Source organism: Pongo abelii, chromosome 17, assembly GCF_028885655.2.
Source record: "Pongo abelii isolate AG06213 chromosome 17, NHGRI_mPonAbe1-v2.0_pri, whole genome shotgun sequence".
Taxonomy (NCBI): domain Eukaryota; kingdom Metazoa; phylum Chordata; class Mammalia; order Primates; family Hominidae; genus Pongo; species Pongo abelii.
Window position 1 is genome coordinate 25,198,667 of NC_072002.2, and position 15,689 is coordinate 25,214,355.

At 37.6% G+C, this 15,689-nt stretch overlaps 1 protein-coding gene across 1 annotated transcript in view; it reads right to left on the minus strand.

The window, feature by feature from the left end:
• The window catches only part of RAB31 (RAB31, member RAS oncogene family), a 154,449-nt gene that overhangs the window by 38,472 nt on the left and 100,288 nt on the right, over positions 1 to 15,689 (minus strand). The window contains exons 4-5 of the mRNA XM_024235838.3: positions 9,503 to 9,574; positions 8,370 to 8,476 (exon numbers count right to left, since the gene is read on the minus strand). Of these exons, the coding sequence (XP_024091606.1) occupies positions 8,370 to 8,476; positions 9,503 to 9,574 (179 nt within the window). The remainder of the gene's footprint in view (positions 1 to 8,369; positions 8,477 to 9,502; positions 9,575 to 15,689) is intronic.

Sequence of the window (15,689 nt, forward strand, 5' to 3'; positions counted from 1 at the left end):
TCATACACACATACATCTACACACACACACATCTACACACACATTCATACACACACATCTACACACACATACACATCTACACACACACATACACACACATCTACATACACACATACACATCTACACACACACACATACACACATACATCTACACACACACATACACACACTCACATACACATACATCTACACCCACACATATCTACACACACATATCTACATACTGTCCTGCTACAACCCCCAGTTAACCAGTTAAAAATCAAATACAGTTTTCTGGGAATTACAGGCGAGCAAAGTACTTTGGGATTAGAGTAAAAGAAGGTCAAGCTCTGAATAAGGTCTGGGGTTTAGAGGTTTGGCTAACTCCCCAGAAAAATTTTATCAGCAGGCAGAATCTGGAGCAGCCAGATTGCTGACCAAGAACCAATTCCCCCACCATAAAAACTTGTCAACCGGCAACTGTCAACAAGCCGGTGCCCACTAGGTTCCCAGGCCCTATCACTTACCGACTATTCCTGTCTCACAGGAGACAGACACTCTGGGCAGAGACCCAGGCAGCAGGCTTCCCTTTCCCTCTTTCCTAAATGGGAATTTTTAATGCTGTTACCCTGTTTATCTTTTGTACCTTGGGTGTGCTGGAGATGGTTAATTTAATCATTTGGCCCAGTGTGTTTACAAAACTTTTGTCAAATACATCCCCCTTGGTAATTTTTGCCATATGTATATAATATATATAATGCATATATATTACACATACCCTCACCTCACTGTTCTAATATTTATTATTTTTATCTAAATCAACTTTTTGTTAATCAGATTTTTTACTGAGATAACCGTAGATTCGTTTACATGCAGTTGTAAGAAACGGTACCAAGCGACTCCTCATACACTTCGCCCAGTTTCCCTAATGGTCACATCTTGAAAAACTATAGTATAATATCACAAAGAGGACATTGTCATTGATGCATTCTATCTTATTCCGATTTCTCCAGTTTTACTTGTATGCACTTATGCATGTGAGTTAAGCTCTATACAATTTTATCACCTGTGTAGGTTCCTGTGTCCACCACCACAGAGAAGATACCAAGCAGTGCCGACACCACAGGGTCCCTTATGTTGCTCTTTCAAATCCATGCTCACTTTCCTCCCCGTCCCCCACCCCTACTTCCCCTTACGATAGGCCCTGGCAATCAGTAATCTATCCTCTATTTCTAAAATGTTATATAAATGGAACCATGCAATGTGAAACCTTTGGGACTGGCTTCATTCACTCAGCATGATTCCCCTGAAGATGCATCCGAGCTGTGCTTCCTTTTAGCGCTGAGTAGTAGTCCACGGTATGGGTGCACCACAGTTTGTTTAGCCATTCGTAGCTGAAGGACATCTGGGCTGATCCCAGTTTAGGACCATTACAAATAACGTGTCTATGAATATTCATGTGCAGGTTTTGTGTGAACACAAGTTTTCATTTCTCCAGGATAAATGCCCGTGAATGTGATTGCTAGGCCATATGGTAACTGCATGTTTAGTTTTATAAGAAACTGCCAAACTGTTTTCCAGAGCGGCTGTGCCATTTTGCATTCACACCGGCAACGTATGGATGACTCAGTTTTTCTATATCCTCACCAGCATTAGGTGTTGTCGCTGATTTTTATTTTAGCCATTCTGATAGGTTTGATGATGATATTGAATGTCGTTTTATATCCTTCCTCACCATCTTCCTATTCTCTCAGGTGAAATGTCTGTTTATGTCTTTTGCCATTTTCAAATTTTTTTCATGTAAATTTTGTGAGTTCTTTATATAGTCTGCATACTAGTCCCTTATAGATATATAGTTTGCAAATATTTCCTCCTAGTCTGTAGCTTGTCTTTCATCCTCTTCACACATCAATATTTCACAGAGCAAATATTTTTAAGTTTTTAAATTTTAAGGGTGTCCAATTTATCAGTATTTCCTTATATGAATCGTGCTTTTAATGATAAGTCTAAGAAATCTTTGCCTAACCCCAGATCTTTAAATTTATTTTCTTTTAAAAGTTTTTCTAAAAGTTTTATGGGTTAACATTTTACATTAAAGCCTGTGATTCATTTTAGACTAATTTTATATAAGGTTGAGGTTTGTTTTTGTTTTGCCTATTGATGTCCGATTACTCTATTTGTTGAAAAGGTCATTGGTTGAATTGCTTCTTCCGTTGAACTACCTTTGCATCTCTGTCAAAAAATCAATTGAGCATATTTGTGTAGATTTATTTCTGGGTTCTCTATTCTGTTCCATTGATCTATGTATGCACCCATCTCACTGCCAATACCATACTGTCTCGATTACTGTAGCTATATAGTAAGCCTTCATATAGAACAGAGTGATTCTTTCCATTATATTCTTCTTTGTCAATATCGTTTTAGCTATTCAGTGTCTGTGATTTTCCACATAAATTTTACAATAGGCTTATTTATGTTTACAAAAAACCTTGCTAAGATCTGACAAAAATTTCATTTAAACCTATAATTCAATTTGAAGAGAATGAACATCTTTACTATGTTGAGACTTTCAATTCATAAACATAATATGTCTCTCCATTTATTCAACTCTTACATGACTTCTTTCACGAACATTTTGTACTTTTCAGCATACAGCTCCTATATATGTTTTGTTAAATATATGCCCAAGTATTTCATTTTCTTTGGAGCAATTGTAAAGAATATTGTGTTTTAAATTTCAGTTTCTGCATATTTATTGTTAGTATTAATATATAGATATCTGATTGATTTTTCCACGTTGCTTTTGTATCCCACAACTTTGCTGAACCCACTTGGTATTTTTAGAACTTTTTTGGTATATTCTTTGGGCTTTTCTGTGTAGATAATCATGTCATGTGCATAAATCAACTTTTTTAACATTTTAAAAGAAATTTGATATCACTGTCATAAATGCAACACTAGTGTCAACTATCATAAAAAGAACGTAATCCTAAAAAATAAATATGACAAAGACAAAATATAATTAAACTCTAGTTAGATACAGTTGTCTGCAGAGGGCCCTCAACCTTAGACTTTCTCTCTCTCTAAGGGAGAATAGCAAGTATAAAAATAGGTGTCAAAAACTTAGTGTCATCGGGCTCACTTGGAACATTCCCCAGACAGACCATATACTAAGCCATAAAACAAGCCTCAATAAATGTAAAATAATTAAAATCATACAAAGTATGTTTCAGATTACAATGGAATTAAATTAGAAATGATCAAAAGTCAAAATTTGGGAATTGCATATGCTATTAAATAAATAATCGGTTAGAACACAAATTAGAAAATATTTTGAGGCTAGTTAAAAACAACATATCAAAACCTAGGAGATGCAGCTAGAGCAGTGCTTACAGGAAAATTTATAATTATAAATGCCTACATTTAAAGAGATCTCGAATAAATATGCTAACCTTTCTCCTTAGCGAATTAGAAAAAGAGGAACAAAGCAAATCCAAAGCAAACAGGAGGAAGGAAATAACAATTAGAGGATAAATAAATGAAAGAGAAAAACAATGAAAAGAAATAAACCAAAAACACTGGTTCTTTGAAAAGGTCAGCAAAACTGACAAACTATCGACTAGACTGAATGAGAAAAAAAGAGAAAAGTTTCAAATTTCTAAAATTAGGAATGGAAAAGGAGACATCACTACTGACCTTACACAAATTAGAAGTATTATTTAATTGGTCATGGGATTAAGAAAAAAAGATTATAAGATAATACTATGAACTACACAGCAAATTAGATAACACTTATAGAACTGACATCATGGAGATCAAGTTGACGTAGAAAAACAAAGAGAAATCACACCAATCCTTCACAAACTCTTCTAGAAAACAGAGGAGGTGGGAACACTTACTAACTCATTCTACAAGACTGTTATTGCCCTGATACCAATGCCAGACAAAGATATTCTAAGAAATGGAAACTACAGACTAATACCCTTTATGAATATAGACATAAAAATCCTTAACAAAACACTAGCAAACTAAACCCAGCAATGTATAAAAAGGATTATGCATCATGACCAACTGTGATTTATCCCAGCAATGCAAGACTAGTTTAACATCCAAAAATCAATTAACATATAATTACATATGCAAAAATTTTTTTGAAAAAATCCAACATTCGGTCATGACAAAAAACCTTCAACAAACTAGGAGCAGAAGGGAATTTCTTCAACAGAATAAAAAGGATATATGTAAAACCAGTTAGTGTGATATTTACTGGAGCAAGACTAAATGCTTTATCCTTAAGATCAGGAAGAAACAAGAATGTGCACTCTCATTACTTTTATTCCAGGCTGTTTTAGAGATTCCAGCCAGAGAAATTCGTCAAGAAAAAGAACTAAAAGGCACCCATATTGGAAAGGAAGAAGTAAAATAGTCTTTATTCTCAGATAATATAATTTTGTATATAGAAAACTCCGGATAATTTACTAAAAAACAACTAATAGTATAACACTGGTGTCAGGACAGATGTGTAGATCAACTAATAAATGAGTTCAGGAAAGTTATAGGATACAAGATAAACATACAAAAGTCAATTGCATTTCTACACACTAACAACAAGCAATGCCATAAATAAGAAAACAATCCCATTCACAATACCATCAAAAAAATCAAATACTGAAGAATAAATAAAACAAATGCAAGACTTGTAAACTGAAAGCTATAAAACATTGCTAAAAGAAATTAAAGAAGACCTAATAAAATGAAAAGACATTTCACATTGATGGATCGGAAGACTTAAAATTGTTAAGATGGGAATAATACCTGAATTGGCCTAAAGATTCAACACAATTTCTATTAAAATCAAAGTTGCCTTTTGTTTTTCAGAAATTAAGAAATAGATCCTAAAATTCATATGAAAATGTTAAGGGTCCAGAATAGTCAAACAATCTTGAAAAAAAGAACAAAGTTGAAGGACTCACAATTTTAAATTTCAAACTTACTACAAAGCTACAGCAATCAAAATAGTATAACACTGGTGTCAGGACAGACGTGTAGATCAACTAATAAAGTTAAGAGCACAAAAATAAGACCCCATTTATGGTTGACTACTTTTGGGCAAAAGTGCCCCCAAAAGATTCAATGGGAAAGAAACCATCTCTTCAACAACTGGTGCAGGGGTAATTAGATATCCACATGGAAAAAGATGAATTTGGACCCGTATCTTACATTACATACAAAAAGTAACTCAAAATGGATGGCAGACCTAAATGTAAGCACTAAGAAAACATTAATAAATATTTGTGATGTTCAATTAGCCAATCACTTGTGAACAAGAGATAAAAGAAAAGCATGATAAGCTGGACATAAACTTTTGCACACGGTAAAAATTGTGAAAAGATAATCCACAGAATGAGAGGAAATATTTGCGAATTATATGTTTGATAAGAGACTTTTATTCAGAATACATAAAGAACTCTTAAAACTCGATAATAAAAAGACAATCCAACTAAAAATTAGGCAAAAGATTTGAAGAGACATTTCTCCAAAGAAGATATACAAATGGCCAATAAACATATGAAAAGATATTTATTAACATCATTAGTCATTAGGAAAACCACAATGACACAATCTCACACCCACTAGGATGCCTATAATCAAAAAGACAGGCAATAAATGTTGGTGAGGATGTAGATATCTTGCAGTTACTTTGGAAAACAGTCTGTGAGTTCCCAAAATTATTAAAAAGAGTTATCATATGACACAGAAATTCCACTCCTAAGTACATATCCTAGAGAGATGAAAACATACATCCACACAAAATTTGTACATGATTGTTCATAGGAACATTTTTCATAATAGAAAAAAGTAGAAATAATTCAAATGTTAATGTGTTAATGAATAAATAAAATGTGGCATATCCATACAATGAAATATTATTCAGCCATAAAAATGAATGCATCACTGACATTTGCTTAACTGAAAGAAGATGGTCACAAAAGACCACATATGGTACGATTCCATTTATGCAAAATGTCCAGAAAAAGCAAATTTAGAGGAAAAAAAAGGTAGATTAGTGACTACCAGGGCTGGAAGGAGGTGGAAATTGAGAGCAAGTATAAATGGGCAGATGTTCTTCACAGAGTGATAGAAATGTTCTAAAATTAGATATGAGATGATTGTACAACTCTAAAAATATACTAACAGTCGTTGAACTGTATACACTTAAAACAGGTGATCGTGATGTTTTGTAATTTACCTCAATACAACATATTAAATGTTTAAAAATTAAAAATGAATTAGTGTACAACTAGTCTTTCTCATTGACCTAATCAGAGTTTTAAAGGCAGTCAGCTTCTAGTTGCCTGATTCAATAACAAGTACCATCTAAAATAACTGTGTATAACAAAAGATATACATGCCACACTTTAAAACACAACTGCAGGATCTTGAGGAGCCACATTCAGACCTCACCAAGGCCAAACAAGAGGAGAAAAGATACTACCAGGGAGGCTGGATGCATATGGGACAGTGGCCCCATGACACTACCACTAGAGGTAGCAGCTGGATGGCCCTGCATTTTCTCCCACTGGGGATAGAGAGGCTGTGAGTAAATTCACAGTTGGAAGTGAGATGAATAGATTGTGTTAGCTGGGGCACTATGAAAATTGCACATATAAGAATCAGCTGAGCACAAATCAGGACACCCATCAAGAAGAATGCCGTACCTGTGCATAAAAGGCAAATTCCACCCCGAAACACAGCATATCTTTGGGTGCTGGTAGCCACATCTATATGTCACAGATATGTTTTATCTGGCCAGGCTACACTTTTCTAGGAACTGTCCCTCTTCAAGACCACCTGCCTTCCCATTCTAATAGTAATGTTGGGAAATATCATCTCGTACTACCAATCCCCTCTTGGCCACACACGCCTGTTCTTAACGTGGGGAATTCCTCCCTGGCATTTTAGACTGGAAATGAAGAGAATGCCAGGCCAGTATCTCTCCAGAGACTAACTCTGGAACATGTCAAATGCCAGAGCTGAGGGCAGTTCTGTTTTTACCATGTGGATACCAGTACCTTCCAATAAATTCCCCTTTCTTCTGAATTTCAGTTGTGCTTTGGTTCCACATAACCAAGAATCCTAAGTGATACTATTCAAGTTTAAAGCGTTTTCTGCTTAAATTCTAGTCCACCAGCATTCCCACAATACATAAGACTTGGTTCTCCTTAAAGGCGCACATTAGTCCCATAATTAGGGGGTTTTAGTGATAGCACCTTCTCTCAGCAAAGGTCGTCTCTACCCACCCACCTCACCCTTCCCATGACAAAGGTTAAGGTGATTCTGCTGGGAACACTAGATGAGTAAGCTGTTTGAGAATTACAGTAAAGAAGGGAGATATCTGAACTAAGTCTGGGAAGTTTGAAGATTTGTCCAAATCCCAGAAAAACAAACGATTAAGTGGTGTTTATGGCTGTTATTATAAACCAACCAGATGCAAGTTGATACAAACTTTTGAAATCCTAAAGAAACAGAACAATTTGTTAAATGCTACGTTAAGAGCTTTTGCAAGATCCACTTCCATCCATTATTTATTTTGCTTTGGTTTAATCACATTTTGATTAGCAAAACCAGAAGCATGATGTAGTTGTATTTATGAAAATCAACTACTAGAATTCCTGAGAATTAAATTAACCAAGAGAATGGAGATACCACAAATTCACTATTTCCTTTTTTAAATAATGTATTTATTTAGTAAAACAGCTAGCTTACCAGGCTAGGTAAAGCTATCATCAAATCTCTAATTCATGTGTACTGGATCCCCACAACCTCCTTCCAGATACAAGAAGTTCAATAACCCAATACCACTGGGGGAAGTCAAGGTACTCACATACAATGTGTCGTATTCTGATTTTAGAACGAAATAGTGAGATTATGTACTTGACTCTATCCTTAAGATAAAATCTAGAACTAAAACAAACAGGTATGCTATGAAAAATATTAAGAATTCTAATGGTCATTACCATAGGAAAGTGTTACTAAAATTGAGCTAGTAGTCATAATGATAATAATAATGGAAAAAGTAACAACAGAAATAATAAAACCATCTAGCCTAAAGATATGTAGAGTCAGGGATGTAACTGTGTTATGTACAGGAGTTATAATTTTAACATTTATCATTGTATGATACATCAGATCTGTATTTCCCTATCATTTTCCCTTATTTCTTCTCTGGTTGAATCAATGCCACATTGACTACCACAAGTGAAAGGCCATTAATTAAGTTATTACACTGAGGGCAGACATAACAAAGGCGTGATACCTTTGTACACTCAGGGATGACATTCAGGGATGGAGGATAATATCTACACAAAAGAGATTTAAATGCATCTTACCTAATATCTGAGAGGTCGCACTTGTTTCCAGCGATGGCCATTACAATGTTTTCTGGACCATGTTCTTTCAGCTCCTTGACCCATTTCTTCAAGGTATAAAATGAATCCTAAACCAACAGTATACACGAATCATTAGAAAGACCCCTCAATATAATATTTCAACTAAGCAGAAATACAAGCCCAGTACAATTTAATGGAAAAAAATATTTTTAGGTGACTCATGCAGATTAACATACTACCTCTGCCTAGGCACAAAAGTTAATGTTAGCTGAAATATACTTAAATAGACCATATAAAGTTTTCTAAAATTAAAACGATCTAGTTAAGAAAATCATATCAGTGATTTTTCTCCTATAAATAACATTAATTTAAAATGATAGCCTGGGCTCCACATGAATAAGAATAACAGGACTAAGTAAATGCTCATGCTTACACCAAGAAAGAAACATATATATTTAGAGTCCTGTCTTCTTGTTGGCCCTTCACTCACAATTGTCCTCTAGAAAACAGGCCAAGGGCAACACACCACATTGAGGTAGAAGTGGTCAGGAACTTGTGGAAAGTAACAGTGATGGGTCATTAAACTAACAGTCTTATGTGCTGAGTCAACACTCCAGAGAAAAAAAGTAAATAATTCAATTTGCAGGAGTGGGAAAAAATGTCATCAAACTACTGCAGTTATTTGTTGATGGAAGTCTAAGACCTTCAACGTGATAACTAAAAATATACTTATATTATATATACACACACACAGATTTACTTACATACACACGAATGTTATGCTTGGCATTTTAAGTATGTAGTATGATTGAAACAGTAACAAAAATAAGTATTCTGTAATTATAAAGCATGCAGAAATTAAAAATGATTTTCCTTTTCTTTAAAAGCTGACATTCTGCAGAATAGTACTAGCAGGCATGACTTTGCCTCTACAGTCAATTTTAAGAATGAATGGTCATTATTGTTTAATTTAGCAGATAAATATGGGATGCTTTGTTACATATACATAAAATAAACTCAATATATAGTGGCACGCTACTGGCAAGATGCAAGCAGTGACGTCTCTGCTCCAGTCTCTCTAAGTGAGAGAACCACCATAAATGACATCTAAATTCTGAAGGAGACATTCTTACCTGCTTGGTAATATCATACACGATAACAGCTGCAGCTGAGCCTCGATAGTACATGGGAGCCAATGAATGAAACTGTTTAAGAACAATGAACAGTTTTAGGCCAAAGTGAACAGACTTTATTCAATCCCAAATTAAACATAAACGTTTTATCCTACATCATCCTTATAGGATCCCTAAATTCCTTCCCTATATAATTTTTCCATGGTTCATATTATTTATTTATTTATTTATTTATTTATTTATTTATTTGAGATGGAGTTTCACTCTTGTCACCCAGGCTAGAGTGCAATGGCATAATCTTGGCTCACTGCAACCTCCACCTCCTGGGTTCAAGCGATTCTCATGCCTTGGCTTCCTGAGTAGCCAGGATTACAGGCATGCACCACCACATCTGGATCATTTTTGCATTTTTATTAGAGACAGAGTTTCACCATGCTGGCTAGGCTGGTCTCAAACTCCTGACCTCAGGTGATCCACCTGCCTCAGCCTCCCAAAGTGCTGGTATTACAGGTGTGAGCCACTGCACCCAGCCCCAGAGTTCATATTAAATAATAAATTTTCCTCCTCATCAACACATATATATGCTTGTGGTTTATTGACCATGAAATCTACTCTTGGGTAAAGGCCAAAAACAAATTTTATTTTAAATGTTACCATCTTGTGAATTTTCTTTTCTCTGCTGCTCATCATTTCTCTAATATGACTGACCGACCCAGGGCAATCTCATTAGAATTATGCAGCAGTAAAGGAGAGATGTATGGCAAGGAGAGGGAAAGGGAACACTGGCAAAGATCACAGGACCCTTGCTGAGCCATTAATGAGGACCAGTCAGCAAGGGCAGCCTTGGCAGCAGCTGCCTCAGGTCTGGAGGGGCTGCCACCTCTCCAATGCGGGGCTTCCTCACCTACCTAAGGTCCACAAATGACAAGACAGCAGAGGAGCTCCATTCCAAAATGTCAACAAAGCAAGTGCCGCTGGTCACTAGCGTCGTTCATCCCCAGACAGGAGAGCTCATTAGTCTCAGAACGCATACATTTTATGTATATTTTGGAGAAGGGTCCAGTCTTAATCTGCATACTTTTTTAAATTAAAAAGTATCCTGGAGGGGCCGAGTGTGGTGGCTCACGCCTGTAATCCCAACACTTGGGAGGCTGAGGCAGGCAGGATCACCTGAGGTCAGGAGTTTGAGAACAGCCTGGCCAATATGGTGACACCCGTCTCTACTAAAAATACAAAAATTAGCTGCGCATGGTGGCAGGCGCCTGTAATCCCAGCTACTCGGGAGGCTGAGGCAGGAGAAACGCTAGAACCCGGGAGGCAGAGGTTGCAGTGAGCTAAGATTGCAAAACTGCACTCCTGCCTGGAAGACAGAGTGAGACTCCATCTCAAAAAAAAAAAAAAAAAAATAGTATCCTGGAGGGGTTTTGAAAGTCAATAAGAAAAAGATGGCTTAATAGAAAAATGGACAAAGATATATATAAAGGTAAATCACAGAAGACATATAAATTGCCAACAAATATTTTAAAACATGTTCAATTAGAATTGGAAGAACACCAATAAAAATGAGGAGACACTTATAAATTATTAAATTGTAAAAAGATTTGTGCTGTTCAGTGTTGGTGTAGGTTTGGGAAGGGAGGCACACATACTCTACATGGAATGTGCTGAATATCTTCTTTCAAAGCAACTGTTGGTAATATAATCAAAAGTTGAAATGTGCGTCCCATTTGACCCAGCAATTCCACTTAGAGGAATATATACTGGAGTGACCATCACACACAGGAAGACACATCCCTGTGCTGTTTATGGGAGCAAACGGGAATTGACTCATGGTATAATGTTATGAACTGAATGTTTGTGTCTCCCCTAAAATCCATGTATTGAAACCCTAACTCCCAACGTGGTGGTATTAGGAGGTGGGGCCTTTAGGAGGTAATTAGGGTTAGATGAGGTCACAGATGGGACTAGTCCCTTATAAGGAGAGAAGGAGACCAGATCTCTCTTCTCTCCCTGCCCTGCCCTTATGGGAGATACAGCAAGAAGGCGAGCATCTGCATACCAGAAAGGGGGCCTTCACAGGCACTGAATCTGCCAGCACCTTGATCTTGGACTTCCCAGCTCCCAAATGGTAAGAAATCAACGTGTGTTGTTTAAGCCACCCAGTCTATGTTATTTTGTGCACAGATTAATACATATATGTATGTAATGATATTCTATAGCCATTAAAATGATGATTTTTATTTATAGGAAAAGAGATCTTTGACATACCGTTAGATGAAAAATAGTCTCAAAACAGCACATATAGCATATAATTTATCATTTATTATGTGGTTAATTTATCATTATATGATAATATAATGTACGGTAAAATGTATGTGGGAGTGTGTCTCTGTGAGCAGGAATAACAGGAGGTTCCTCTAAATCTTAACACGTGGGATTTCCAGCGATTTTTACATTTTCCTTATAAGCATCTGTATAGCATAAATTTTTACAATGAGTTTTAAATAATATGGTTTTTAAGTTTTGAACAAAGCAGCTGTTTTTATTGGGCAGCGGGGAGAGAGCAGGGAGGAAGGAGAAGTGGATCCTGAAGCTTTTCCGGCAAGCGACAAAACCCTAACTCATTATTTTCTTTCCCACGATACTCATCATTGGATCAATGCTTGCCAAACTGAAATGATGGTATTTGGAAATCTGAGTCCCCAGGTTTCCCTGTTACTGCACTGAGGAATGCCAGTGAGGCACTCACGACAGTGTGGAAAGGAAGTGGGCCACCCTCCCTGCCTCCAGTCCCTCCATGCAGGTCTCCATCCTGAAGAGAAAGGACTCTGGAGCCTCTGCGGGTTTCAGAAAAGGGAGAAGGTTGGACAAAGCTCAGGGTGAACCAAGGAGTTCACAGCTGAACTGTGCAGTGGCCGAAGATGCTGAAGGGCCGGCGCCACCCACTGCCCCCATTCCAGAACACACTTGGGGACAGCGACATTTGCCATGCATGCCTTTCCGTACTCACTGACTGCCCAACACTGTGTTTGGCATAATTATTAGGCATCCATAAATCTATTTTTAACCCACCATTTGGCAATCTACTCCTTACACTTAAAAAACAAAATCAGAATTCCTTTCCAAAGGAAGGAAAAAGCAATAATTTTTTTGAAACATTCCTACTTTTCAAAGGGTAAGGACCGCAGATAAAGTCTCCTTTTACCCCAATTATACAAAATGCCCATTTTTTTCAAAATAGCCTCCATATAAGAGTGGTTCACGTAAACACACAAAGTAGCAGTCAATACAAACTTTATTTCCCAAAAGTAAAGATATTCATGGACTCAAGCTCAAAGAGGAGCAAACTGCGGGTGTCTTCTAAGACAGAGAGAGTTCATTTTAGGCTAAAACACCATGAACTGAATCTAAAATGGTCACTGGCGTGGAGGTCTCATGAATTATTGAAGAGATCTTGGTATATAATGCATTACTCATTCTTTCCTTCCTCCAAATGGAATCACTTTGAAATAAATCTCTGTTGGTGAAGCCACTTAAATGACTTTATTGCTGGGGACTTGACGGTTTTAATGAGTTAGAAGTTCACGTCTCAGTTCCAAACCCAATAATGCATTGACCAAAGGGTGATCTTGGTGGAGGACAAAAAGATAAATCACTTCTAGTCTACAACGTTTATGCTTTTCCCCCTTACAAATAGAAAACAAAAGCACCACAATCAGCCTCAGTCCTCTACATGACATAATTCAATTCCTGTGGGGTCAGAATTAAGACTGATGGAATGCTCACATAAAAAGATTCTTCTAGAAATAAAGTTTACAGTCACGGGAGGCTGATAAAACTTTATTTTTACATCTTACCTTGAGAGGTTATTTGAAAATTAGCACACCAGATGCCAATTCAAAATCCCTTCTTCTCTGACTACCCAGAAAAACATCTAGAAGACCAAATTAAAATGTTGACAAATTTTTCAGATGTCATTCAATTATTTAGACACGGCACAGGGAACTGTGAAAACCCAGTGTGTCTCCTCAAAAGAAATAGCTGTTTATGTCCTTAGTGTGTGTGATTATTTGTTTTCTAATTGCTGGAGGTCCCTGTGGTAGGGGAGACGGGAATGGCCTTCTTCAGGCTCTTGGAGCTTCTCAGGCTGCTCAGCTTTCACAGATGGACATTAACCCTGCCCGCAGCTGGTAGAAAATAAACGAGCATGACCTTTCTGGAAAGCGGCTGGACAATGTGTTTCAAGAATCTTGCAAATGTTCAGATACTTTGATTTGACAATTCCATCTCTTAAGGGAATAATCAGAGATGGTTACAAAGTAACCAGAATTCATTTGAGAATTATCAATGATGCTGAAAAATTGTAAGCAATCTCAATGTTTGACAATTAAGGAATGGACACATAAATTTTGGCTTAGCCATATGATGGAATATCCAGCAGCAATTAGACTTAGGTGTTTGTAAAATATTAAATGGCACATGAGGCAAGACAGCCTAGTGTGGTATTTTCCTGAGGGTCTTCTGCAGAGCACTAGGCCACGTAGAGGTGGCTAGGAAAAAAGGTTTCCTGGCCAAATAAGTTTGAGAAACACCACATATAATAATGCTTCCCTGGAGGTTTACAAAGCATAATTAGTGCCTTAAAGGCTCTGAAAATTTTCTACAGTAAAGAAACCTATTTATTTTGGTTTTAGTTCAGAATTCCAACTCATTTTTAAAATCTCTTTTTCAAGTAGTATTTATTAACATCTAGGGACTAAGCGTGATCAAGAATCACCTTAGGGGAAGTGAAGAGAACTGGACTCAAAGAGAGTCCTGAGGCTTGGCTTGGCTCTATCCTACTTTTCTTATTTTGTGAAACTGGTGCAGTGGGTGGGGTCAGAGACAAAGCTGAGGTTTTTCCAGCTCTGTGACAACCCTCCAGAGTTCACGGCCAAGGTGAAAACAGGCTCAGGATGGAGGCTCTCGCCTTCCCTGTAGCGCACACCTCTTGTTTTCCCATCCTGTACTGCCCTATGTGCGCGCACGCACACACACACACACACACACACACATACACCTCAGCAGCACAGTGGAAAGTCTTATTCCAGGAAATCTCCTAATCCTTTAGGCCACCTACTCTGCCAAACGCAACATTCCTTAAATGCAGGTTTGTGGCATCATAAATTCTACAGCAGCAAAATCCTGCAAGGTGGGAATGAGCAGTGGTGGAAAATACATGAAGTTTCCCAACAAGCACAGCTCCAGCTGGGCTCTGCCTCCCAGATGAGAATTATCCAAGCCAGAATGCTCTGGCATCAGGTCCAGGAACTCGGAGTGATGGGCTTTGTATTATGATTTCCAGAGGACGCTCTGTCCCTGTTGAGTCGCTCAGGCTCAGCCTGGGCGCCTATGCTGCTCTGTGGCGGGTCAGGTGCAAGGCCACCATAAGGGAGAGTCAAGGGCAGATGCCAAAAAGAGCCCAAGGTCCACTGGGATTCAAACAAAGAGAGAAGGGGTAGAAGAAAATTCCTGAAATTCTCAACATTCTCAGCTGGCAAAAGTTGAATGGAAAAACACATTACTGAATGTTCTTTCTGTGCCATTCAGAAGAACGCTTCCGACTTTTACATAGACCCTCTCTCTCCACAGAAAAGCAGAGGCCTAGTTAATATGCCTACTCAGATGTCCTAAAACCCGAGTGTATGCAGAGTTGAATGAAACGGGACTGGGAGACAATACATCGAACTGTTAAGATGTTCTCTCTAAATAATGGCAGTACAGACAAACCACCTCTTGCTTTGCTGTTTCTGAATTATTCAAAAAACGTTTCTATTATATCATGATACATTACTTCTGCAATGACAGGGTTATCTTTTTCTTTTTTTCCCTTTCTTTCATTTTTCTTTGAATGTGTTGTTAGAGCCAAAAAGCCTTCTCAGCATTCAGAGATCCAAGGGTTGAAGCAACAGTATCAGGAGGAAGCTGGGTTTTAGAAGAGACCTGATGAGCACCTGACTCCTTTCTGACAAATGTGCTGCAAGCCTTATTTAGCAGAAAATGACACAACACAAATCCAAACATCTTTCCACAAAAATGATGTTGGGAGGAAGGCATGGATTACTTTTATTGATTGACTGGGACAGGGTCTCGCTCTGTCATCCAGGATGGAGTGCAGTGGTGCCACTACGGCTCACTGCAGCCTCAA